The following is a 26,683-nucleotide window of genomic DNA, read 5'->3' on the forward strand; positions in this document are numbered from 1 at the left end:
TGATACAAATAATTTCACCTAAAAAAATATTTCTGCAAAAAAAAAAAGAATTGTTTACAAAAACTTTTTTTTACACATTTTTATGACTAAACACTAACCCGGGGGTGCTGGAGCCTATCCCAGCTGTCTTGGGGCGAGAGGCCGGGTACACCCTGGACTGGTGGCCAGCCAATCACAGAGCACATATAGACAAACAACCATTCACACTCACATTCATACCTATGGACAATTTGGAGTCGCTAATTAACCTAGCATGTTTTTTTTTTTTTTTTTGGAACATGCAAACTCCACACAGAGATGTCCGAGGGTGGAATTGAACTTGGGTCTCCTAGCTGTGAGGTCTACGCGCTAACCACTCAACCACCGTACAGCCCTTTTTTGTTATTATTATTAAAATTCATTCATTTTCTACCGCTTATCCTCACGAGGGTGGCGGGGGGTGCTGCAGCCTATCCCAGCTGTCTTGGGGTCGCCAGCCAATCACAGGGCACATATAGACAAACAACCATTCACACTCACATTCATACCTATTGACAATTTGGAGTCGCTAATTAACCTAGCATGTTTTTGGAATGTGGGAGGAAACCGGAGTACCCGCAGAAAACCCGCGCATGCACGGGGAGAACATGCAAACTCCACACAGAGACAGCCGAGGGTGGGATTGAACTCGGGTTTCCTAGCTGTGAAGCCTGCGTGCTAACCACTCAACCACCGTGCAGCCTGCATGAGGAAATGTAGCTAGCTTTGAACACTTGGGCATTTTATTTACTGTACACAGTTCCAGTACATACCGATAGATGAGAAAATGCTATTGTTGGACTTAGTTTGTGGCTGTGGGTTGAAGGTAATAAGACGATGAAACGTAAACGCGACAAAGGAGCGACTAACGCTTTGTAAAACACGTTACGTTATGCAGCTGCCGTGTTGAAAAGCTTTTCCATTCGCTTGAAAAAGACAAGAAAGCCGCTCCACTTGACACACGACCATAAATCCGCAAACAGGTTATGAAATTTAGCGGGGGTGGGGGTGTTGGTGGGGGGGGGGAGGTGAGTCTTCCCAAAAGTGGGATGACATCAGCTTCCAACCACGCTGCGCTGCGCGCGTTGGCTTGGCCCCACGCCGCTACGGCTGGCTCGGCCCACTCACCCACACGCAGCCTGAAGCTGTTGAAGGAATGTCGGTTGATGCCGTCCAACTTGCCCATCAGAGCGATGGCGAACTCCACCATGATCCCGATCTGGGCCTGCTGGCGCTCCCTGTCCTGGAAGAGGCACGCAACATTCGGCATTTTAACATGAACAAAGTAGCTGAAAGGCAGCACTGCTATCATGCAGTTAGCTAACAGTTGGCATGCTAAGCGGCAAAAGTCCAAAGGCAATTCTTCAGTGTCCTTGCTTTCATGTATTATACCATTTTGACATCGTTAAAATAAAAAAATGCTAACAGCTCCTAGCAAGATGACACCTAGTGCTGAAAGTCCCAAAGGAGTTTCAGAGTGTCTTTACACCATGCCATGTATACTGTATGTATTTGCATTTAGACATGCGTAAAATGCTAATATGCTAACAGTTAGCATGCTAACACCTAACAAGATAGCACTTAGTATTGAAAGTGCAGAGGAAGTTGTAGAGTGTTATTCCATCATGTCCTGTATCTATTTGCATTTAGACATAAGTAAAATGGCTAACATGCTAACAGTTAGCATGCTACCACCGAGCAATATAACACTTAGTATTGAACGTGCCAAAGAAGTTGGAGTGTTTTTACGTCATGTCATGTATGTATTTGCCTTTAGACATGAGTAAAATGGCTAAAATGCTAACAGTTAGCATGCTAACACCTAGCAATATAACATTTAGTACTGAACGTGCCAAAGAAGTTGGAGTGCTTTTACGTCATGTATATATTTGCCTTTAGACATGAGTAAAATGGCTAAAATGCTAACAGTTAGCATGCTAACAACTAACAAGATAGCACTTAGTATTGAAAGTGCAGAGGAAGTTGTAGAGTGTTATTCCATCATGTCATGTATCTATTTGCATTTAGACATGAGGAAAATGGCTAACATGCTAACAGTTAGCATGCTACCACCAAGCAATATAACACTTAGTATTGAACGTGCCAAAGAAGTTGGAATGTTTTTACGTCATGTCATGTATGTATTTGCCTTTAGACATGAATAAAAAGGCTAAAATGCTAACAGTTAGCATGCTAACACCTAGCAATATAACATTTAGTACTGAACGTGCCAAAGAAGTTGGAGTGCTTTTACGTCATGTATATATTTGCCTTTAGACATGAGTAAAATGGCTAAAATGCTAACAGTTAGCATGCTAACACCTAGCAAGATAACACTGAGTATTGAATGTCCCAAGGAAGTTGTAGTGGTTTTACATCATGCCATATATGTATTTGCCTTTAGACATGTGTAAAATGGCTAAAATGCTAACATGCTAACACTTAGCATGTTAAAATTTAACAAGATGGCACTTAGTTTTGAAAGTGCCAAGGACCTTGTAGTTTTTACATCATGTCATGTGTGTATTTGCCTTTAGACATGTGTAAAATAGCTAAAATACTAAGTTAGCATGCTAACACCGAGCAAGATAACAGTATTGAATGTGCCAAGGAAGTTGTCGAGTGTTTTTACATCATGCCATGCATTTAGATGTGTAAAATGGCAAAAATGCTAACATGCTAACAGTTAGCACATTAGCATCTTAGCATGCTAGCATCCAGCAGGGTAGCACCAAGTACCAAAAGCGCTCCTTACAGCATGCCGTGTATGTATTTGCACTTCTTGGGAGAACACAGTGGTAGACGGTTAGCATTAGCATTAGCATAAAAGGTCCAGACACACAAAAGGTGGTGTTCTTAGTAGAACCTACTAGAAGTTCATTTCAACTGTCTAAATTCCAGCATCAATAAACTGGAACGTCTGCCACTTGAAACAGTTGAAAACTCCCATTTTCCGGAGCCAGCGCCGGTCCGCCCTCAGAGTGACCCCAGCGTCCACCCCACCTGATTGTTCTCCTGCCCGGGCGTCCCGCTGAGCCCGGCCGCCGCCATGTACGTGCTGCCAATTGTCTTGATCTTCTCCACGCCGCTGAACTTGGGCTTGGACAGCAGCTGCGTTGAAGACACCAGGAAGGTTAGCAAGCTGCTTCCATTTCATTTGTGCCTTTTGGAGGACCTTTCCGGTGCTTGGGTGGGAATGTTCCTCTCCGCTCACCTCGTCAAAGTCGGCGATGATTTCGTTGAGGAGTCGCAGGCATTCCAGACCTTCCTTGTTGATATCGCACTCGGTGTAGAACTCTTTGAAATCCGGCACTGAGGCGAACATCACGCACACGCAGTCGTATGACTTGTAGTAGAGGTCCTGTCCGAAAACATCAATCTGACGTTCATTTCAAATGGGAATTTTTAGGCTGGAAAATGTGGAATTCTGTGAAAACCAGGATTTTTTCCCCCAGTGTTGGAAAACAGGCTGAATGTTTGGAATTATGTTTGTTCATGTTGGAATGGTTTGAATCGACTGAGAAATGTCTTTGGGAATTTTGGGACTGTGCAAAATAGCCTAAAACCTGGATGAGCGTTGGAATCCTTTGAGGAAAAATCCCATATTTTTCAATAAGAATGTTTGGGAAAACATTAGAATTTTTGGAATGTTAAAAATAGATCACCTGAAGGTTTTGAATGAGCTAAATGTCCTGGCTGTAGAATGGTTTGAATTGGAAGAACAATGTGGATTTTGGGTTGGGTTTGGAAAAATGAAGGAATTTTTGGAATGTGGGAAAATTGTTAACCTGAATGTTTCAATACTGGAACACTTTGAAAGCATGGAAAAGTGTGGTAAAATGAAATTCATTTTACAATGAGAATTTTGGGCTGGAAAAATGAGGAATTCTGTGAGAGCTGGGAATTTTTAGAATATGGATATATTGTTACCCTGAATGTTTTGATGCTGGAATGGTTTTAATGGGTTAAAAAAACATGGGAATATGCCATTCATTTCACAATAGGATTTTTCAGGCTGGAAAGATGAGGAATTCTGTGAAAAGCAGGAATTTTTCCCAAGTTGGAAGCTTGAATATGTTGAATTTGCTGAATTTTTTTATGCTGCAAGTGTGGGTAAATGACATTGATTGATGAGAATTTTGGACTGGACAAATCAGGAGTTCTGTGAGAACCGGGAATTTCTGGGAAGTGGATATAAGCTTGGATGGGTAAAAAAAAAATCCTTTTAATCCTGGAACACTGAGTCGGTGGAGAAATGTCGGAAAATGCATTTCATTTAAAATTGGAATTGGGCTGGAAAATGTGGAATTTTTTAAATGTCGGCAAAAAGCCTGAAAGTTTTGAATTATTTAGCTGAATGCGTTGACGTTGAAATGTTTTGAATCGGTTGAGAAATATGGATGTAGTAAGAATTCCTAAGATCAAACTGAAAAAAGAAAATGTGGAATTCTGGGAAAACTAAGAATTTTTGTGATATGAAGAATTGTTAACCTGAATGTTTTGATGATGGAATGGAATGGAATACAGTGGCCAATACACTGGAATACATGTGTAGGTTAAGAAATGTACAAGTAGGAAGAATTCTTAAGGAAAATTGTCTTTGGAAAATGTGGAACTTCGGGCTCAGCAGGAATTTCGATGATGTGCAAAACAGCTAAACTCTAAATGCGCGTTTTAGCAGTGGAATCTTTTGGGAAATGTTGGTCATTTTTTTAGCTAAAAATGAGGTGAAAGTTTTCATGTGAGTCATTTTCGATGGGAATGTTCTTGTCTTCAGGAATGATCTTCAGCCAGGTCTCACCTCGTTCTTTTTGTTCTCGCCGACAAAAAGCGAGGCCACGTGAGCCGGCAGCACGTTCTCCAGCAGAAGCCGGTTGAGGTTCTCCCGGGTCTCGATCTCGTCCTGCTCCGTGTGGTTCTTGTACTTGAGCAGGAAGTCCTGGCGGAAGCACGACTCGTTCTGTAGGCACACGACAAGGATGGGTTTGAAATAATAATAATAGTAGAAGAACAAATAATAATAATAATAATAATAATAATAATAACGCAAGCAGAAGGCAGAACCTGCTGTGAGATGATGAGCATGGTGACCAGGAACAAGGTGATGTAGATGCAGCTCATCACCTGAGGGTGCTTCACCAGGCCGACCAGTCTCAGGATGGACTCATCTTCTATGCTGTGAGGAAATACTGCATGTTGGGATGCGGCCATATTTGACTTGAAATTTCTCTAATTCTCAATTTCCGATATCGATCTCAGCCGATACCGATATGTGTAACCTGGGTGCTGGAGCCTATCCCAGCTGTTTTCGGGCAAGAGAGGCGGGGTACACCCTGGACTGGTGGCCAGCCAATCACAGGGCACATATAGACAAACAACCATTCACACTCACATTCATACCGATGGACAATTTGGAGTGGCTAATTAACCTAGCATGTTTTTGGAATGTGGGAGGAAACCGGAGTACCCGGAGAAAACCCACGCATGCACGGGGAGAACATGCAAACTCCACCGGTCGAGGGTGGAATTGAACTCGGGTCTCCTAGCTGTGAGGTGTGCGCGCTAACCACTAGACCACCGTGCAGCCCGACATTCATATTTAATTCTTATAATATGTTGACTTTCTCTTTATGACTTTGATTTTAAATGACATTTTTAATTTCTTATTTAGTTGATTTCTCATAATATTACAACATTCTTAAATATTTCAATTTCATGCTACTAAAATGACATTATTTTCCTTATTATATTGCAATGTTAAGCTTGTAAAATTATGGCTTTTTATCGTTAAATTAAAACTTGTTTTTCTTCATATTCTTATAAAATGACTGCTGTTATTGGTTGGTTGTTTTGTAGTTGAACTATATTTTTATTTTAAAAAAAAGTACAATTAAAACAAATTAAAAAAATTTAAAAATTAATATAAAAAAAATCTGCTGCAGGCAGTGCTTTGGACAACCCCGATTTAATATGATAATATGATGATGTCATCCAATGACATAATCGTACCATAGTAACTGTCAAAATCACTATCTTGGCAGTTACTATGGTACCGATTATGTCATTGGATGCTCATATCACCTCCTACTTCGGTACATGACTTAAATTAAATTAAAATAAATTAAATTGAATTTTATTTTATTTTTTATATTTATTTTTCTTACCTTTTTAAAATAAAAATAGCAGAATTAATGTGAAAAATATTTATTTTTATTTGTATTTATTTTTATTTTTTATATTTATTTTTCTTACCTTTTTAAAATAAAAAATAGCAGAATTAATGTAAAAAATATGTATTTTTATTATTTTTTATATTTATTTTTCTTACCTTTTTAAAATAAAAATAGCAGAATTAATGTGAAAAAATTACAATTAAATTAAATTAAATTAAATTAAAACCATATTAGGAAAGCAGGAAGTGAACAAATGTAACAGTTAGTGATTGTAAAAGTACCAGATGGAGGGGTAGGATTTAATAAGCTTTGCTTCTTCCTACTCCTTTTGGACATGTGGAACTGGGAACTGATTATGGGATGCACTCTATTGGAATCCGATGCATGTTCAAATGAAATAAAACCATTACCATATGCGGTCAATTAAAGGGCACACACCCCAGAATATGGACACCTATTACCTATATATGTTGAACATTATTATATTATACACACAGTACATACTACAGTACATTGTAATATTCCCAGTATGTGATGACTCTGGAAGATCAACATCCAATAAGGTCGCTCCCATTCAACAAATCACTTTAATCCTCCTCATGTGTGACTTTTTCCACCACGTCAGTCGCCTCCTATTGCAGTATCAGACGTGCCTACAGTATATATTCTATGTATATATATATATATATATATATAATGTATAAATACACATTGAGTCCCCACCTGCTGCAGTTCCCGACCCCAGGAATCTGAGCGTAGAGGACGCCGGCGTAGGCCACAAAGAGGGCCCTGTTGGTGCTGAGGATGATGACGTAGTACACCGTGGAGGCCAGGGTGAGGAAGAGCGCTTTGAGCTCCAAGCTGACCCGCAGGAAAACCCCGCAAGCCACCAGGGATAAGATGCAGCAGTACACAGAGTACTACGTGGGAGACAGAGAGAGGCTGCGTATTACTATGGACCTGACATTAGTAACTATTAAAAATGTATGCCATTGAATAGGAAATGAGTTTGATGTCCAATTATATTACATTTGCATAGAACATTAATGAAAAACATGAAAATATATATATATATATATTCAATTGTGAACAAATTAAATAATAAACACAAACAAATATTGTATGCATGCCTATTAGTGTAAATACTCCAATTAGTACTTCTATTCAATTAACTGCAGTCTCGTATGGACCTCGGGGGTGTATGCACTTTAAAATGGTATATTATTTTACATATATATATATATATATATATATATATATATATATATATATATATATGTAAAATAAATATTTTAAAAATATAATATAAAAAATATATAAAAAAAAATAAAAAATAATATTTTTCACATTAATTCTGCAAGTTTTTTGTTTTTAAAAGGTAAGAAAAATAAATATAAATAATAAAAATAAATAGAAATAAATATTTGTCACATTAATTCTGCTATTTTTTATTTTAAAAAGGTAAGAAAAATAAATATAAAAATAATATAAATATTTTTCCCATTAATTCTGCTGTTTTTTTATTTTAAAAAGGTAAGAAAAATAAATATAAAAAATAAAAATAAGAAAAATAAATATTGTTCCCATTAATTCTGCTATTTTTTATTTTAAAAAGGTAAGAAAAGTAAATATAAAAATAATAAATATAAATAAATATTTTCCCATTAATTCTGCTGTTTTTTATTTTAAAAAGGTAAGAAAAATAAATCTAAAAAATAAAAATAAGAAAAATAAATATTGTTCCCATTAATTCTGCTATTTTTTATTTTAAAAAGGTAAGAAAAATATAAAAAATAAAATTAATAAATATAAATAAAAAATATTTTCCCATTAATTCTGCTATTTTTTATTTTGAAAAGGTAAAAAAAATAAATATAAAAAATAAAAATAAGAACAATAAATATTTTTCCCATTAATTCTGCTATTTTTTATTTTGAAAAGGTAAAAAAATAAATATAAAAAATAAAAATAAGAACAATAAATATTTTTCCCATTAATTCTGCTATTTTTTATTTTAAAAAGGTAAGAAAAATAAATATAAAAAATAAAAATAATAAATATAAATTAAAAATATTAATTCTGCTATTTTTTTATTTTAAAAAGGTAAAAAATATAAATATAAAAAATAAAAATAAGAAAAATAAATATAAATAAAAATAAATATTTTCCAATTCTATTTTTTATTTTAAAAAGGTAAGAAAAATAAATATAAAAATAATGAAATTAAATATAAATAAAAATAAATATTTTTCACATTAATTCTATTTTTTATTTTAAAAAGGTACCAAAAATAGTACGAAAACGTCCTCACAGGCAGATAGAAGAGTCCTTCCTGTAGGCCCACTCCATGGGAACCATTTGCGTGCCCAAGGTCCAGAACATCGCTGGAACATTCCGGCAAACGTGTCTGAACGAAGCACTGAAGCGTGGCGGCATTGTGGGGAAAAAATCCGAGAGGAAAAAAAGTTGTAAATGTGCGATGTCGCTTTAAGGAGATGAAAGGGCGGCTTCTTTACCAGGTTGAAGATTGCCAAGATTATAATGACCGCAGTGGCGACGGTGGCCAGCGGGAGGCGCACACATGGCTTCTTCACCACCGACTCCGACACGGCAGCCAGCCACTGGCAATTGGACAGCTTCTCTGGAAAAAGACGCTACACACACATAAATACATTTTAAAAAAAACAAGATGGCGCATACCAACATGCGTCACATTCATCTGCACACCAGGAATCTGTAAGGACCGACCGAGTCACTAGGTTAGCTATAGAAAGATACAGGGCATGGCTTCCAGAATGTCTTTCTATTCTAACACTGGCTAATTCTAGCATAGGACTTCCACTGAGGTATCATCCTACTAACCGCATATAAGACGCTCTCTGGGCAAAAAGTCTGAAAAAGACAGGTTGTCGTATATTATGGGTGGAGAAATGTATACGTGCAAACATATTTACAATGGCGTGAAAATGCAATTTTATATGTTGTCATTTTTTCCAAAAACTCTGACGACTAATAAAGACGTCGGCTTATATGCGGATTCTGAAGGGTTATACATGCAAATCAACAGAGGACCCGACACGACTAGTAAACGTGTTTTTTTTTCAATTTGTTTTAAATTTTGTTTCACAAAATATTTTTTTCACTAAACAGGTCCCGCAAAAAGTTGTGTTGTCTTATATTCGGGTTAGAGATGTTTGTACATGCAAATCAATGAGTGGGCCTACACACCTTCAAAACAGTTTTTTTACATCTCAAATTGTCTTTGATTTTGTCTCATACAATTTTTAAAAAACAGACTTTGAAAATGTTTGTCTTATATTCGAGGTCAAGAAATTTCTGTATGAAAACCAACAGTTGGCACCAGGGGAGTTGGAAGCCGATTTGACAAAGTAATTTTTAAATCTAAACATCTTTGAGTGAGTATTATTAAGTATTTCTTCAGAAACTGTCTTTCAAAAAGATGCGTCTTATATTCGGGGTCTGAAATGTATACATGCAAAACAACAGATGGCTTCAAATAAAGTGAAAACATGGTTTTGACATCAAATTGTCTTTGATTTTGTCTCATACAATTTTTAAAAAACAGACTTTGAAAATGTTTGTCTTATATTCGAGGTCAAGAAATTTCTGTATGAAAACCAACAGTTGGCACCAGGGGAGTTGGAAACCGATTTGACAAAGTAATTTTTAAATCTAAACATCTTTGAGTGAGTATTATTAAGTATTTCTTCAGAAACTGTCTTTCAAAAAGATGCGTCTTATATTCGGGGTCTGAAATGTATACATGCAAAACAACAGATGGCTTCAAATAAAGTGAAAACATGGTTTTGACATCAAATTGTCTTTGATTTTGTCTCATACAATTTTTAAAAAACAGACTTTGAAAATGTTTGTCTTATATTCGAGGTCAAGAAATTTCTGTATGAAAACCAAAAGTTGGCACCAGGGGAGTTGGAAACCGATTTGACAAAGTAATTTTTAAATCTAAACATCTTTGAGTGAGTATTATTAAGTATTTCTTCAGAAACTGTCTTTCAAAAAGATGTGTCTTATATTCGGAGTCTGAAATGTGTACACGCAGAGCAACAGATGGCTCCAAATACAGTGAAAACATGGTTTTGATATCAAATTGTCTTTGATTTTGTCTTAGTAAATATTTCTTCCAAAAAAAACGAGTCTTAAAAAAAGATGTCTTATATTCGGGATCAACATATTTATACATAGAAACCAACAGTTGGCTTGAAATGACTTAAAATGTGATTTTTTTTAATGAAAAATGTGTCTTAAAAAGATGTCTTTCCCAGAAATCGATGTTGAAAAAGATGTGTCTTATATTTGAGGTTTAGGGGTTCATGCATTCAAACCAACAGGTGGCTCTAAAATACTTCAATTTCAATTTTTTTCAATTTTTTAAAAAGTAAATTTGTTTTAAAAAATATGTTTTTCCCAAAATGGGTTATTGAAAAAGATGTGTCTTATATTCGGAGTCTAAAATGTGTACGTACAGAGCAACAGATGAAAACATGTGAAAACATGGTTTTGATATCAAATTGTCTTTGATTTGGTCTTAGTAAATATTAATTTATTTAAGAAAAGAGTCTTAAAAAAATATGTCTTATATTCAGGATCAACAGATTTATACACAGAAACCAACAGTTGGCTTGAAATGACTTCAAATGTGTTTTTTTTCTTTTTTTATGAATAAATGTGTTTTAAAAAGATGTCTTTCCCAGAAATCGATGTTGAAAAAGGTGTCTTATATTCGGGATTTAAGGGTTCATATATGCAAACAAACAAGTGGCTCTAAAAAATTAAAAAATTAAAAAATTAAAAAAATTAAAAAATTAAAAAATTAAAAAATTAAAAAATTAATACATTTATTATAATAATAATTAAATAATACTTAAATAAATATAATTACAAATTTATTTTTTTATCATATCGTCATTGATTTTGTCTTAAAAAAATATTCCTTCCAAAAACAGGCCTTGACAAGGAGGGGTTGTTCTATATTGGGGGCCAGTAAGACCCATGATAGAGTTTGGCTAAGAAAGGGTTAGCAAACCAGCTCTGCAAATGTTAATGGAAGCTTTCAACACTGACCTGTAAGTGACCAGCAAAGCAGATGGCCAAGGTCAACAGCAGGACACACGCCAACGCTCCAAACGTTATTCCTAATATCTGTCGGCTGAGGGGGTTTCATGAAAGGACCAGGTGTGTCGGCATCGAACACTGTAGCGGCTACGTATATATATATATATATATGAATGAATGCTCCAAAAAAAAAACACGCATACTCACTCCTTCGTGACAAACATCTGGATGAGAAAGATGCAGAGGAAGATGAAGGTGGCACAGCCGACGTAGTGCTTGAACATGGGCAAATCCAGCGCTCGGTACTTTGAGAACAGCAACACAAAAATATTGGAATCGGCACAATTGGGAATGCCTTCAATGAGGAAGTCACCTGTTTTTCCAGATCTTTCTTCGGAAACCATATAGCTAAACTCCCGCTTTCTTCCGATTTATACCATTGCCTATAAAGTTTAAAAATATTAGACCCCGGAAACGGACTTTATCGTGCATATTTACCTCCTCCAAAAGTGGACTTACTTGCTGCTGAGCTCATCTATGGTCGTCGTCATCTCGTTGTGCAGCTCCTCATCAAAGCGACTCTTCTGGGATTTGTTCCTACGCCGGAAATGCACACGACACATGGATGACTTCCAACACACGCCAATCATGAGGATATGCTTCAGAATTTGCAAGATTAATGGATTTTTTACGCATATTATTATTATTATTATTATTATTATTATTATTAGTGAGGAGTAAAATAAGAAAAGATGCCTGGGAGAGAAAGTACATAAGAAGGAGTTAAACGGATGTTAGATGAGCTTCTCTTCTGTTTCGGAAAGCCCCGACTCTATCAGATCTAGCAGGAAGGAAGCCCTCGCACAGATGCACGCAGCAGATACATACCCCCCCACCCCCGTGCCCCCGTGCCCCCGTGCCCCCCACCCGTTCCGTGTTAACAGGATGATAATAAAGACAACACATGCTAGCCTCGTAAAACGGGAGCACATTGAGCAAGAACTGCAGTACACCTGCTAGGGTTAGTTAGTAGTACAGTTAGACCACTTAGTAGCAGTAGTAGTAGTAGTAGTAGTAGTAGTAGTAGTAGTGCTCAACCAGGAAGTAAGGATGTATTTCCATATACAAGCATTTTTAGGGACAGTACTATAAAAAAAAGTACACACGGATGTACTGTGGAGTAGTCAGTGTGCACCTTGGATAATAGTATGGAGTCACCATCAAGACGCAGTCATGGTCGCGGGCTGCACGAGTGCTGCCGACAGTGGGTGAGCTGCGGTGCACACACCTTCAAAAGTGTTTTTTTTTAAATCTCAAATTGTCTTTGATTTTGTCTCATACAGTTTTTTAAAAAAACAGGCATTGAAAATGTTTGTCTTATATTTGAAACCAACAGTTGGCTCGAAATTACTTCAAATGTGATTTTTTATTAAATACAGTGAAAACGTGGTTTTGATATCAAATTGTCTTTCATTTAGTAAATATTAGTATTGACTTAGTAAATATTTCTTCCAAAAAATAAGTCTTCAAAGAAGATGTCTTATATTTGGGTTCAACAGATTTATACATAGAAACCAACAGTTGGCTCAAAATGACTTCAAATGTGATTTTTAAAAAAATTTTAAAGAATAAATTTGTCATAAAAAGATGTATTTCCCAAAAATGGATGTTGAAAAAGGTGTCTTATATTCGGGGTTTAAGAGTTCATGTATGCAAACCAACAGGTGGCTCTAAAAATACTTCAAAACATGATCTTTTTTTCATTTTTTAAAGAATAAATTTGTTTTAAAAAAAAAAACGAGTCTTAAAAAAAAGATGTCTTATATTCGGGTTCAACAGATTTATACATAGAAACCAACAGTTGGCTCAAAATGACTTCAAATATGATTTAAATTTTTTTTTAAGAATAAATTTGTCATAAAAAGATGTCTTTCCCAAAAATGGATGTTGAAAAAGGTGTCTTATATTCGGGATTTAAGGGTTCATGTATGCAAACCAACAGGTGACTATAAAAATACTTCAAAACATGATTTTTTTTTTATTTTTTAAAGAATAAATTTGTTTTTAAAAAATGAATCTTAAAAAAAGATGTCTTATATTCGGGTTCAACAGATTTATACATAGAAACCAACAGTTGGCTCGAAATGACTTCAAATGTGATTTAAAATTTTTTTTAAAGAATAAATTTGTCATAAAAAGATGTCTTTCCCAAAAATGGATATTAAAAAAGATGTGTCTTATATTCGGGGTTTAGGGATTCATGTATGCAAACCAACAGTCGGCTCTAAAAATACTTCAAAACATGATTTTTTTTTCATTTTTTAAAGAATAAATTTGTTTTAAAAAAATTAATCTTAAAAAAATATGTCTTATATTCGGGTTCAACAGATTTATACATAGAAACCAACAGTTGGCTCAAAATGACTTCAAATGTGATTTTTTTAAAAAATTTAAAGAATAAATTTGTCATAAAAAGATGTCTTTCCCAAAAATGGATGTTGAAAAAGGTGTCTTATATTCGGGGTTAAAGAGTTCATGTATGCAAACCAACAGGTGGCTCTAAAAATACTTCAAAAGATGATCTTTTTTTCATTTTTTAAAGAATAAATTTGTTTTTAAAAAAAAAAGTCTTAAAAAAAAGATGTCTTATATTCGGGTTCAACAGATTTATACATAGAAACCAACAGTTGGCTCGAAATAACTTCAAATGTGATTTAAATTTTTTTTTTTAAAGAATAAATTTGTCATAAAAAGATGTCTTTCCCAAAAATGGATGTTGAAAACGGTGTCTTATATTCGGGGTTTAAGAGTTCATGTGTGCAAACCAACAGGTGGCTCTAAAAATACTTCAAAACATGATCTTTTTTTCATTTTTTAAAGAATAAATTTGTTTTTAAAAAAAAACGAGTCTTAAAAAAAGATGTCTTATATTCGGGTTCAACAGATTTATACATAGAAACCAACAGTTGGCTCGAAATGACTTCAAATATGATTTAAATTTTTTTTTAAGAATAAATTTGTCATAAAAAGATGTCTTTCCCAAAAATGGTTGTTGAAAAAGGTGTCTTATATTCGGGATTTAAGGGTTCATGTATGCAAACCAACAGGTGACTATAAAAATACTTCAAAACATGATTTTTTTTTCATTTTTTAAAGAATAAATTTGTTTTTAAAAAATGAATCTTAAAAAAAGATGTCTTATATTCGGGTTCAACAGATTTATACATAGAAACCAACAGTTGGCTCGAAATGACTTCAAATGTGATTTAACATTTTTTTTAAAGAATAAATTTGTCATAAAAAGATGTCTTTCCCAAAAATGGATGTTAAAAAAGATGTGTCTTATATTTGGGGTTTAGGGGTTCATGTATGCAAAACAACAGTCGGCTATAAAAATACTTCAAAACATGATTTTTTTTTCATTTTTTAAAGAATAAATTTGTTTTTAAAAAATGAATCTTAAAAAAAGATGTCTTATATTCGGGTTCAACAGATTTATACATAGAAACCAACAGTTGGCTTGAAATGAATTCAAATGTGATAAAAAAAACATTTTAAAGAATAAATTTGTTTTTAAAAATATGTTTTTCCCAAAAATGGATGTTGAAAAAGGTGTCTTATATTCGAGGTTTAAGAGTTCATGCATGCAAACCAACAGGTGGCTCTAAAAATACTTCAAAACTTTAAATTAGCAAGATTTACTGGTCTTTTGGAAAGATAATCGTGTATTGCCGACAGTCAAGTGCCAGTAGAACAATCTGTCCCTGCATGAGTGCTGCCTGCTGCGGTTCAATGAGGGAAAACATTCCAACATGTACTCATCATGGAGACTGGGCCATGGCTGAAGTCTCCCTTGTGTTTCCATAACATTATCCGTTTGTTGACTCCTTTTCAATTCCTACTGCTGTCCAAGCAGTATTCCGACTCCAAGTGTACTTTCTATAATACTGGACCTCGAGAACATCCAATAGAAATGCTTGAAAAATGAGCAAGGTTGAAGGCCTGGCAGGACTCACTTATAGCTGCTGAACGAAGGGGCAGGCAAGGTGACCCTCTCGTCTACAGACTCATCAAAGCTGTCATAAAAGTCCAACGGTCAGGACACAAACACACAAAGTCATCACAACACAGCATCGCGTCAACTGCGACGACAAAAAAATAATTCACATTAAAATGTCTACTTATGTAATATCGCCGTATAGGAAGATAAGTCGATTCACGCTTCATCTAAGACGCCTTTGTCCTGACCTTGATGTATTTTTAAAGGTGAAAAGGCGAAGGATTAATAGGCTGTGAAATATTGGGATTGCTGAGCAACAGGTTGTTACTCCAGCCTGCTGAGCCATATTCTTTATTTACGACGCAGTTCACATGAAGTATGCGCTACTACGGAGTACACCATCAAAGTAGTCACCAAATAAGGGGCGCTTAGCTGCCAGCCCACACCGTTTCTTTTTTGGTTTTTTTTTTGTTTTACCTCTCGGGGATCTTGGAGCTGGGTGCTGTCCGCAACGGGATGTCCTGTAAAAAAAAAAACAACAACAAAAAAGAACAATGAAAACCTAAAAGCAGAGCACTCTTGTTATATATTAAGGATCTTTGACTTGTGTTTTATTGTAGCCGATTCTCAAAAACTGCAAAGCATCACTGTCATATAAGGGTTAACTAGCGGTTCTTAAAAACAGCAAGTGTGTCTGTCATATTGAGGATCTTTGACTAGTGTTTTCACAGTAGGTTCTTAAAAACAGCAGAGTGCTTATGTCATATTGAGGATCTTTGACTCGTGTTTTCACAGTAGGTTCGTAAAAACAGCAGAGCACTGAAAAGCATTTTTGCCGCAGATCCTTAAAAACAGCAGAGCCCACCTGTCATAGACAATCTTTGACTGAATTTTTGATCTTTGACTGAATTTTTTGGAGTAAAAACAGCACAACCTTCCTGCCACAAAGGTCCTTAAAAACAGCAAGAGTGTATCTGTCATGTTGAGGATCTTTGACTAGTGTTTTCACAGTAGGTTCTCAAAAACAGCAGAGCACTGAAAAGCATTTTTGCCGCAGATCCTTAAAAACAGCAGAGCCCACCTGTCATAGACAATCTTTGACTGATTTTTTGAAGTAAAAACAGCACAGCCTTCCTACCACAAAATATTTTTTACTGACTGATTTTATTGTCAGTAGGTCCTTAAAAACAGCAGTGTGTGTCTGTCATATTGAGGATCTTTGACTAGTGTTTTTACAGTAGGTTCTCAAAAATAGCAGAGCACTGAAAAGCATTTTTGCAGCAGATCCTTAAAAACAGCAAAACACTCCTGTTTTTGTACATTTTTGACTCGCATTTGTTTTTGACTAGCAGATTCCCCCAAAACAACACATCACCCATACAGAAGATGTTTTTGCAGTTTTTGCAGCAGGTCACTAAAAACAATACTGTGATCCTGATTTGAATTTTTGGAGTAAAAACAGCACAGCTTTCCTACCACAAAATATTTTTCACTCACATTTTATTGTCAGTAGGTCCTTAAAAACAGCAGAGTGTGTCTGTCATATTGAGGATCTTTGACTAGTGTTTTTATAGTAGGTTCTTAAAAACAGCTGATCCTTAAAAACAGCAGAGCCCACCTGTCATAGACAATCTTTGAATGAATTTTTTGAGTAAAAACAGCCTTCCTGCTACAAAATATTTTTTACTCACATTTGATTGTCAATAGGTCCTTAAAAACAGCAAAACGCTCCTGTTTTTGTACATTTTTGACTAGCAATATCTATATTTTTCACTCACATTTTATTGTCAGTAGGTCCTTAAAAACAGCAAGAGTGTGTCTGTCATGTTGAGGATCTTTGACTAGTGTTTTTACAGTAGGTTCTTAAAAACAGCAGAGCACCAAAAAGCATTTTTGCCGCAGATCCTTAAAAACAGCAGAGCCCACCTGTCATAGACAATCTTTGACTGAATTTTTGGAGTAAAAACAGCACGGCCTTCTTGCCCAAAAATATTTTTACTGACATTTTATTGTCAGTAGGTCCTTAAAAACAGCAAGAGTGTGTCTGTCATGTTGAGGATCTTTGACTAGTGTTTTCACAGTAGGTTCTCAAAAACAGCAGAGCACCGAAAAGCATTTTTAAAAACAGCAGAGCCCACCTGTCATAGACAATCTTTGAATGAATTTTTGGAGTAAAAACAGCACAGCCTTCCTGCCACATGAACAATCTTTGATCTGAATTTGTGCAGTGGGTGCTAAAAAAACAGCAGAGCGCTCTTGTTTTGTAGCTCTGGCATTTTTACAGCAAAGCACTCCTGTCATATGAAGGATCTTTGAGTGGTGTAAGTGACTGAACTTTATGACTTTATTTTTGATTATTTTTGATGTGGTAAAGCCGAGTTGAATTTCCCTACCACACAAACACAAACTTAAACAATGCAAATGGATTCCTTGATCTACCCCTTTATCCAGATTCTCACCAAAATCCAATGGATTCTGTCCAGGTTCATTATGGTAATTGGCCAATTATTTAGTGTACTAAGACTAAGACTTCCTGTGGATCATCATCTTACCTTGCAGAGCGACTTGCCATTGACCAGGGGGTCCGAGCTGAACCCCTCTCTGCTCTGGAGGTGGGCGAAGGGTTTGACGGCCCCCCAGGACTCCAGGTACCGGGTCATACGCACGGACGCCCGCATCTTCAGACCGTCATTCACTCGAGGCTTAGGAGCGCTGCGGCCACTCTGCGTCGGATCCTTCGACTTACGACATATCAGCACACGTTTTGTTAACGCTTAACGTTTTCCACACACCCACTCCCACACCCAGTACTTTGAAATCCATATTCTTTCAAGTGCTACATCACAAGCCTCAGTTCGGGGGTTCCGACTCACCCGGGGGTCAATAACGAGGTACGTTGTGACGTTCAGCTCCTTCAGGTAGGCATCCCGGAGGTGCCCGTTGCCCTCTTCCACTTCGTAGGCCTTGTTCAAGTGCTTCAGAGTGGCCTCCGTGATGTGGACGCGTCTGGCCGGGAGACAGGGATTGGATATTAAAATAGTCATGTGGGTTTTTTTTTTTTGTTACACTCTAGTTGAGGATGGTCGGTAATTAGGTCGGTAATTACTAACGGCGGTGTCGACATTTAGAGAGGAAGATGGCATCACAACAAATAATTCAAGCGCTGTGTTTAGACCCAGGCTTTTCAACTAGGCGTCTTGTTTATGATGTCAATGTAAGCTCAATAAGAGTCAAAGATCCTCTATATGACAGGAGCTCGGTTTCTAAGGACCGACTGCATAAGCACATGTCAAAGATCCTCTATATATTCAGGAACACTGCTTTTCTTTTTTTTTAGATCTACTGCTCAGTCACTCGTCAAAGATCCTCTATATGTGAGGAACACTGATTTTTTTTTATGAGATGTACTTCCCAGTCACTCGTCAAAGATCCTCTATATGTGAGGAACACTGATTCTTTTTTTTTTATTATTAGATGTACTTCCCAGTCAATCGTCAAAGATCCTCTATATGTGAGGAACACTGCTTTTCCTTTTTATTTTTAGATCTACTGCCCAGTCACTTGTCAAAGATCCTCTATATGTGAGGAACACTGATTTTTTTTTATGAGATGTACTTCCCAGTCACTCGTCAAAGATCCTCTATATGTGAGGAACACTGCTTTTCCTTTTTATTTTTAGATCTACTGCCCAGTCACTTGTCAAAGATCCTCTATATGTGAGGAACACTGATTTTTTTTATGAGATGTACTTCCCAGTCACTCGTCAAAGATCCTCTATATGTGAGGAACACTGATTTTTTTTTTATGAGATATACTTCCCAGTCACTCGTCAAAGATCCTCTATATGAGAAGAACACTGCTTTTCTTTTTTTTTTTTTTTTAGATCTACTGCCCAGTCACTTGTCAAAGATCCTCTATATGTGAGAACACTGATTTTTTTTTTTATTAGATGTACTTCCCAGTCAGCTGTCAAAGATCCTCTATATGAGAAGAACACTGCTTTTCTTTTTTTTTTTTTTAGATCTACTGCCCAGTCACTGGTCAAAGATCCTCTATATGAGAAGAACACTGCTTTTCTTTTTTTTTTTAGATCTACTGCCCAGTCACTTGTCAAAGATCCTCTATATGTGAGGAACACTGATTTTTTTTTATTAGATGTATTTCCCAGTCAGTTGTCAAAGATCCTCTATATGAGAAGAACACTGCTTTTCTTTTTTTTTTTAGATCTACTGCCCAGTCACTCGTCAAAGATCCTCTATATATGAGGAACACTGATTTTTTTAATTAGATGTACTTCCCAGTCAGTTGTCAAAGATCCTATATATGAGAAGAACACTGCTTTTCTTTTCTTTTTTTAGATCTACTGCCCAGTCACTCGTCAAAGATCCTCTATAAGTGAGGAACACTGCTTTTCTTTTTTTAGATCTACTGCCCAGTCACTCGTCAAAGATCCTCTATATATCAGGAACACTGTTTTTTTTATTAGATGTACTTCCTAGTCAGTCGTCAAAGATCCTCTATATGTGAGGAACACTGCTTTTCTCTTTTCAGATCTACTGCCCAGTCACTCGTCAAAGATCCTCTATATGAGAAGAACACTGCTTTCCTTTTTTTTTATATCTACTGCCCAGTCACTTGTCAAAGATCCTCTATATGTGAGGAACACTGATTTTCTTTTTTTTTAGATCTACTGCCCAGTCGCTCGTCAAAGATCCTCTATATGTGAGGAACACTGCTTTTCTTGCTTTTCTTTTTTTTAGATCTACTGCCCAGTGACTCGTCAAAGATCCTCTATATGTGAGGAACACTGCTTTTCTTTTTTTAGATCTACTGCCCAGTCACTCGTCAAAGATCCTCTATATGTGAGGAACACTGCTTTTCTTGCTTTTCTTTTTTTTAGATCTACTGCCCAGTGACTCGTCAAAGATCCTCTATATGTGAGGAACACTGCTTTTCTTTTTTTAGATCTACTGCCCAGTCACTCGTCAAAGATCCTCTATATGTGAGGAACACTGCTTTTCTTGCTTTTCTTTTTTTTAGATCTACTGCCCAGTGACTCGTCAAAGATCCTATCCAACCAACCGATGAAAAAAGTGCGACTTATAGTCTGGAAAATTCGGTATTTACATGCCCCACTTACCCCGGACAGCCTCCCGACTCCATGTGATTGGCCAGAGTGACGTCATGTGACCACACATCAAACTGCCACTTCCGTAGCCCGATCACGCCGCACAGCACGTTGCCCGAGTGCACGCCGACTCTCATGTTGATGTCCACGCCTGTGGCCTCCCGAACCTGCCTGCCGGAGATGAGCGACCACGCTTGACGGTTTTTTGGGTGTTTGCTTCTCCAACATATGAAAGGCGACATGGACTCACTTGATGGCTTCACACATGTCCAGGCCCATTTTGACACAGTTCTTGGCGTGTTTGGGCAGAGAGACTGGCAGACCTGACACGCAGTAGTAGCAGTCGCCCAGGATCTTGATTCTCATGCACTCGTTCTCCTAATGGGAGCAGCGAGACGCAAAAAGAACGTCTGTCATCGACAAATGCCTGAACGTAACGTAGGAGCTTCATACAAACCATGACTGACCTTGGCTATCTGGTCAAACCTTCCAAACAATTCGTTGAGCATAATCACCAACTCCTTGGGAGAACAGTCGCTGGCCAGGCGAGTGAAGCCAACGATGTCTGCGTACAAAATACTGAAAGAAAGAAACCTCACATTTACACTTGCTGGACGGCAGACAATCACTATGCTACTTTTAGGACCTACTGCAAAAATGAAAGCTCAAAGATCCTCTATACTGTATAACAGAAGCTTTGCTGTTTGAAGGACTGACTGCAAAAAGCACAAGTCAAAGATCTTCTATATAACAGGAACTTTGCTGTTTTAAGGGCTGACTGCAAAAAGCACGAGTCAAAGATCCTCTATATAACAAGAGCTTTGCTGTTATTAAAAAAACAACTGCAATAGCCAGAGTGACATATCCTCTATATAACAGGAGTGCTTTGCTGTTTTAAGGACCGACTGCAAAAGCACGAGTCAAAGATCCTCTATATAACAGGAGCTTTGCTGTTATTAAAGACCGATTGCAAAAAGCAAGAGTCAAAGATCCTCTATATAACAGAAGCTTTGCTGTTTTAAGGACTGACTGCAAAAAGCACAAGTCAAAGATCCTCTATATAACAGGAGTGCTTTGCTGTTTTAAGGACCGACTGCAAAAGCACGAGTCAAAGATCCTCTATATAACAGGAGCTTTGCTGTTATTAAAGACCGATTGCAAAAAGCAAGAGTCAAAGATCCTCTATATAACAGGAGTTTTGCTGTTTTAAGGACCGATTGCAAAAAGCAAGAGTCAAAGATCCTCTATAAAACAGGAGTGCTTTGCTGTTTTAAGGACCGACTGCAAAAGCACGAGTCAAAGATCCTCTATATAACAGGAGTGCTTTGCTGTTATTAAAGACCAACTGCAAAAGCTAGAGTCAAAGATCCTCTATATAAAAGGAGTGCTCCATTGCTGTTTTAAGGGTCTATTAAAAACCCTAAAAAAAAATCCCAACCGGTCTATTTTTAGAAACCTACTACAAAAACTGCGAGTTAAAGATCCTCTAAATGACAGGAGCCTGCTGTCGTTTTTAAAGATAAACTAAAAAAAAACCCTAGTCAAAGATCATCTATATAACAAGAGTCCATTGCTGTTTTAAGGGTCTATTAAAAACCCTTTCAAAACCGGTCTATTTTTTGAAACCTACTGCAAAAACTGCTAGTCAAAGATCCTCTATATAACAAGAGTCCATTGCTGTTTTAAGGGTCAATTAAAAACCCTTTAAAAAAATCAAAACTGGTCTATTTTTAGAAACCTACTGCAAAAACTGCTAGTCAAAGATCCTCTATATAACAAGAGTCCATTGCTGTTTTAAGGGTCGATTAAAAACCCTTTAAAAAAATCTAAACTGGTCTATTTTTAGAAAACTACTGCAAAAACTGCAGGTCAAAGATCCTCTATATAACAAGAGTCCATTGCTGTTTTGAGGGTGGATTAAAAACCCTTTCAAAAAAATCAAAACTGGTCTATTTTTAGAAAACTACTGCAAAAACTGCAGGTCAAAGATCCTCTAAATGACAGTAGCCTGCTGTCGTTTTTAAGGATGAACTGGAAAAAAAAACCTAGTCAAAGATCATATATATAACAAGAGTCCATTGCTGTTTTAAGGGTCTATTAAAAACCCTTTCAAAACCGGTCTATTTTTTGAAACCTACTGCAAAAACTGCTAGTCAAAGATCCTCTATATAACAAGAGTCCATTGCTGTTTTAAGGGTCAATTAAAAACCCTTTAAAAAAATCAAAACTGGTCTATTTTTAGAAAACTACTGCAAAAACTGCAGGTCAAAGATCCTCTAAATGACAGTAGCCTGCTGTCAGTTTTAAGGACTTACTGAAAAAAACACTAGTCAATGATCCTTTATATTACAGGAGTGCTTTCCCGTTTAACTGCATTACAATAATGATTTGTGGGTTTTTTTTCATAATCCAGTCCAAAAAGAGAAGATTATGAATATTTCAAAATGTATCAGGGTGGCCTGCTTTAGGGCGATACAATAACACCAGCTGCTTGGCAGACGCGCCTGCGAGCCACAATGGCTGCTTGTGCCGTGATAATGACAGGGCGAGGTCAGGGATGCAGTCAGTCGTTGTCGCTGGGAGTCAACATGACTGATGCCTTCTTGTCAAACTAAACACCTGAGCCGGCTGTCAGTCACCGGAGACGCCTTTTATGGAAAACATAATAAATGAGTAGACGTACATTTCTATCATTGAAGTATCTTGGTCGTATTTATCCGACCGAGCTGATTCACTTGTCATAAAAGCAGGAACTGGGTCACTGAAAGCGGACACACTAATCCATCATTACGACCAGTGGAAATATGCTTTATGGCTCCATTTCATAAAGTGGAAGATCCATACGCGCTGTCAAGGAAATGATGAAACTTAAAGTAACATCGCAAATATTGTTCCCCTACGATGCAAAGGTGACGTTTTCATGACGTTTGTGTCCGTAGAGGAAGGAAAAACCACCCTGGGTATATGAAAAAGAAATAACAATCCAGGCTTCGCGACACGTCTTAAAAGCTTGGAGCGCTGCGAACTAGCGTATTACTCTTGGCTAGGCTAGCACAGTTTAATGAAGGAAGACTAATGAGGAGTTGTGTTGTGTTGTGTTGCATTCACGGTAAACCAAGGAATTACCGTATTTTCCGGACTATTAATCACACTTTTTTTTAATAGGTTGGCTGTTCCTGCGACTTATACTCCAGTGCGACTTATGTATGTTTTTTTTTCTACCTAATTATGCATTTTTGGCCTTGTGTGACTTATACTCCGGAGCGACTTATAGTCCAGAAAATACGGTATATGTACAGTATTTTCCAGACGTAATGTTTGTTTTGGTCAAGTAGTTTGGAAAATAAATTACCCGCAAAAAATGCGACTAAAACTCCAGTGCGACTTATGTATGTTTTTTTCTACCTAATTATGCATTTTTGGCCTTGTGCAACTTATACTCCAGTGCGTCTTATGTATGTTTTTTTTTTGACCTAATTATGCATTTTTGGCCTTGTGTGACTTATGTATATTTTTTTCTACCTAATTATGCATTTTTGGCCTTGTGCGACTTATACTCCAGTGCGACTTATGTATGTTTTTTTTCAACCCAATTATGTATTTTTGGCCTTGTGCGACTTGTACTCCAGTGCAACTTATGTATGTTTTTTTTCTACCTAATTATGCATTTTTGGCCTTGTGCGACTTATGTATGTTTTTTTCTACCCCTAATTATGCATTTTTGGCCTTATGCGACTTACACTCCAGTGCGACTTATGTATGTTTTTTCCTACCTAATTATGCATTTTTGGCCTTGTGCGACTTATATGCCAGTGCAACTTATGTATGTTTTTTTCTACCTAATTATGCATTTTTGGCTTTGTGCGACTTATACTCCGAAGCGACTTATGTATGTTTTTTTCCACCTAATTATGCATTTTTGGCCTTGTGCGACTTATACTCCAGTGCGACTTATGTATGTTTTTTTTCTACCTAATTATGCATTTTTGGCCTTGTGCGACTTATACTCCAGTGCGACTTATGTATGTTTTTTCTACCTAATTATGCATTTTTGGCCTTGTGCGACTTATACTCCAGTGCGACTTATGTATGTTTTTTTTCAACCCAATTATGTATTTTTGGCCTTGTGCGACTTGTACTCCAGTGCAACTTATGTATGTTTTTTTTCTACCTAATTATGCATTTTTGGCCTTGTGCGACTTATGTATGTTTTTTTCTACCCCTAATTATGCATTTTTGGCCTTATGCGACTTACACTCCAGTGCGACTTATGTATGTTTTTTCCTACCTAATTATGCATTTTTGGCCTTGTGCGACTTATATGCCAGTGCAACTTATGTATGTTTTTTTCTACCTAATTATGCATTTTTGGCTTTGTGCGACTTATACTCCGAAGCGACTTATGTATGTTTTTTTCCACCTAATTATGCATTTTTGGCCTTGTGCGACTTATACTCCAGTGCGACTTATGTATGTTTTTTTTCTACCTAATTATGCATTTTTGGCCTTGTGCGACTTATACTCCAGTGCGACTTATGTATGTTTTTTCTACCTAATTATGCATTTTTGGCCTTGTGCGACTTATACTCCAGTGCGACTTATGTATGTTTTTTTTCAACCCAATTATGTATTTTTGGCCTTGTGCGACTTGTACTCCAGTGCAACTTATGTATGTTTTTTTTCTACCTAATTATGCATTTTTGGCCTTGTGCGACTTATGTATGTTTTTTTCTACCCCTAATTATGCATTTTTGGCCTTATGCGACTTACACTCCAGTGCGACTTATGTATGTTTTTTCCTACCTAATTATGCATTTTTGGCCTTGTGCGACTTATATGCCAGTGCAACTTATGTATGTTTTTTTCTACCTAATTATGCATTTTTGGCCTTGTGCGACTTATACTCCGAAGCGACTTATGTATGTTTTTTTCCACCTAATTATGCATTTTTGGCCTTGTGCGACTTATACTCCAGTGCGACTTATGTATGTTTTTTTTCTACCTAATTATGCATTTTTGGCCTTGTGCGACTTATACTCCAGTGCGACTTATGTATGTTTTTTCTACCTAATTATGCATTTTTGGCCTTGTGCGACTTATACTCCAGTGCGACTTATGTATGTTTTTTCTACCTAATTATGCATTTTTGGCCTTGTGTGACTTATATTCCAGTACGACTTATGTATGTTTTTTTCTACCTAATTATGCATTTTTGGCCTTGTGCGACTTATGTATGTTTTTTTCCCACCTAATTGTGTATTTTTGGCCTTGTGCAACTTATGTATGTTTTTTTTCTACCTAATTATGCATTTTCGGCCTTGTGTGACTTATACTCCGGAGGGACTTATAGTCCAGAAAATACGGTATTACGAGTAAAAGCAGGCTTCGCTACACATCTTAAATTAAAGCTCTGCCCGTGAATGGTAAGTTTGATGATATTGTTTTGGTCTTCAGTAAAAACCACACTTGATGTCGCTGTCCCAGTGAGCGTGGCTCACATATGTAGCTATGCTAGCTATGCTAGCCTAGCTAACCTAGTCATTGTGTTCATACCTGACGTTTTCATGCCTTTTGACATAAAGGCTGTGGAAGTTGTTGTCTTTGACCAGACGTTGTTGCTCCTCTTTGTCCTTGCAGTCTTGCAGGCGCTCCATGATGGTCAGCTTCATCTTCATGGAGATGTAGACGGGCAGCACGGACTGCAGCAAGTTCTCCTGCAAGCAACGACACGTAAACTATTAATTGGCCCATCTTGGAGATGATGCTTTTTTTTATGCAGCTTGCATTTTCATCATCAATGAATCAAACTTTTTTTTTTTTTAATATATCCACCTTTTAAAACCTTCCAGGAATGGAGGTGTTCATAATTGAATTTTATTCATCACTTTAGTAATGTTTACACAAGGTCAGCACGCAACAAAACCAGTAGCAGTACTGCAGTTTTGGAAAACATGTTCTATAGCTAAACCTTGACATTTATCTGGAAAGAAATATAACTGAATGAACAAAATTAATTCCAAGCACCGTGCCCCCCCCCCACCTCCGTATTACACCAAAATAATAATCCTAATTTTTTTTTATCAGTCTTTGATATTTTGTAGAACCAGTCCTGCATTTATTTTTTTGCTCTAAGCATATTTTATGAACAGGTTGGCTGTTCCTGCCACTTATACTCCAGAGCAACTTATAAATGAAAAAAGTGTTTATGTTCCATAAACACTGGACACCTTTTGTGTTCATGTTTATTTTTTGTGTAGCTGAATAAGCATT

The 26,683-nt window shown here is 36.7% G+C and overlaps 1 protein-coding gene across 3 annotated transcripts in view; it reads right to left on the minus strand.

Annotated features, from left to right (window-relative positions):
* The window catches only part of adcy7 (adenylate cyclase 7), a 65,597-nt gene that overhangs the window by 3,024 nt on the left and 35,890 nt on the right, over positions 1 to 26,683 (minus strand). For 2 of the 3 annotated variants that reach the window (XM_078795532.1, XM_078795533.1), the window contains exons 6-25: positions 25,967 to 26,127; positions 20,881 to 20,992; positions 20,664 to 20,791; positions 20,426 to 20,584; positions 18,159 to 18,291; positions 17,838 to 18,026; positions 15,763 to 15,806; positions 15,302 to 15,361; positions 11,805 to 11,882; positions 11,659 to 11,728; positions 11,493 to 11,590; positions 11,295 to 11,379; positions 8,708 to 8,845; positions 8,503 to 8,610; positions 6,915 to 7,111; positions 5,083 to 5,194; positions 4,820 to 4,978; positions 3,233 to 3,379; positions 3,022 to 3,129; positions 1,147 to 1,261 (exon numbers count right to left, since the gene is read on the minus strand). In XM_078795532.1, coding sequence (XP_078651658.1) covers positions 1,147 to 1,261; positions 3,022 to 3,129; positions 3,233 to 3,379; positions 4,820 to 4,978; positions 5,083 to 5,194; positions 6,915 to 7,111; positions 8,503 to 8,610; positions 8,708 to 8,845; positions 11,295 to 11,379; positions 11,493 to 11,590; positions 11,659 to 11,728; positions 11,805 to 11,882; positions 15,302 to 15,361; positions 15,763 to 15,806; positions 17,838 to 18,026; positions 18,159 to 18,291; positions 20,426 to 20,584; positions 20,664 to 20,791; positions 20,881 to 20,992; positions 25,967 to 26,127 — 2,401 coding nt within the window. The remainder of the gene's footprint in view (positions 1 to 1,146; positions 1,262 to 3,021; positions 3,130 to 3,232; positions 3,380 to 4,819; positions 4,979 to 5,082; positions 5,195 to 6,914; positions 7,112 to 8,502; positions 8,611 to 8,707; positions 8,846 to 11,294; positions 11,380 to 11,492; positions 11,591 to 11,658; positions 11,729 to 11,804; positions 11,883 to 15,301; positions 15,362 to 15,762; positions 15,807 to 17,837; positions 18,027 to 18,158; positions 18,292 to 20,425; positions 20,585 to 20,663; positions 20,792 to 20,880; positions 20,993 to 25,966; positions 26,128 to 26,683) is intronic. The other variant, XM_078795534.1, reaches the window with a different exon arrangement.

Source organism: Doryrhamphus excisus, linkage group LG13 (assembly GCF_037039965.1).
Source record: "Doryrhamphus excisus strain RoL-2023G ecotype Guam linkage group LG13, RoL_Dexc_Guam_v1.1, whole genome shotgun sequence".
Taxonomy (NCBI): Eukaryota; Metazoa; Chordata; class Actinopteri; order Syngnathiformes; family Syngnathidae; genus Doryrhamphus; species Doryrhamphus excisus.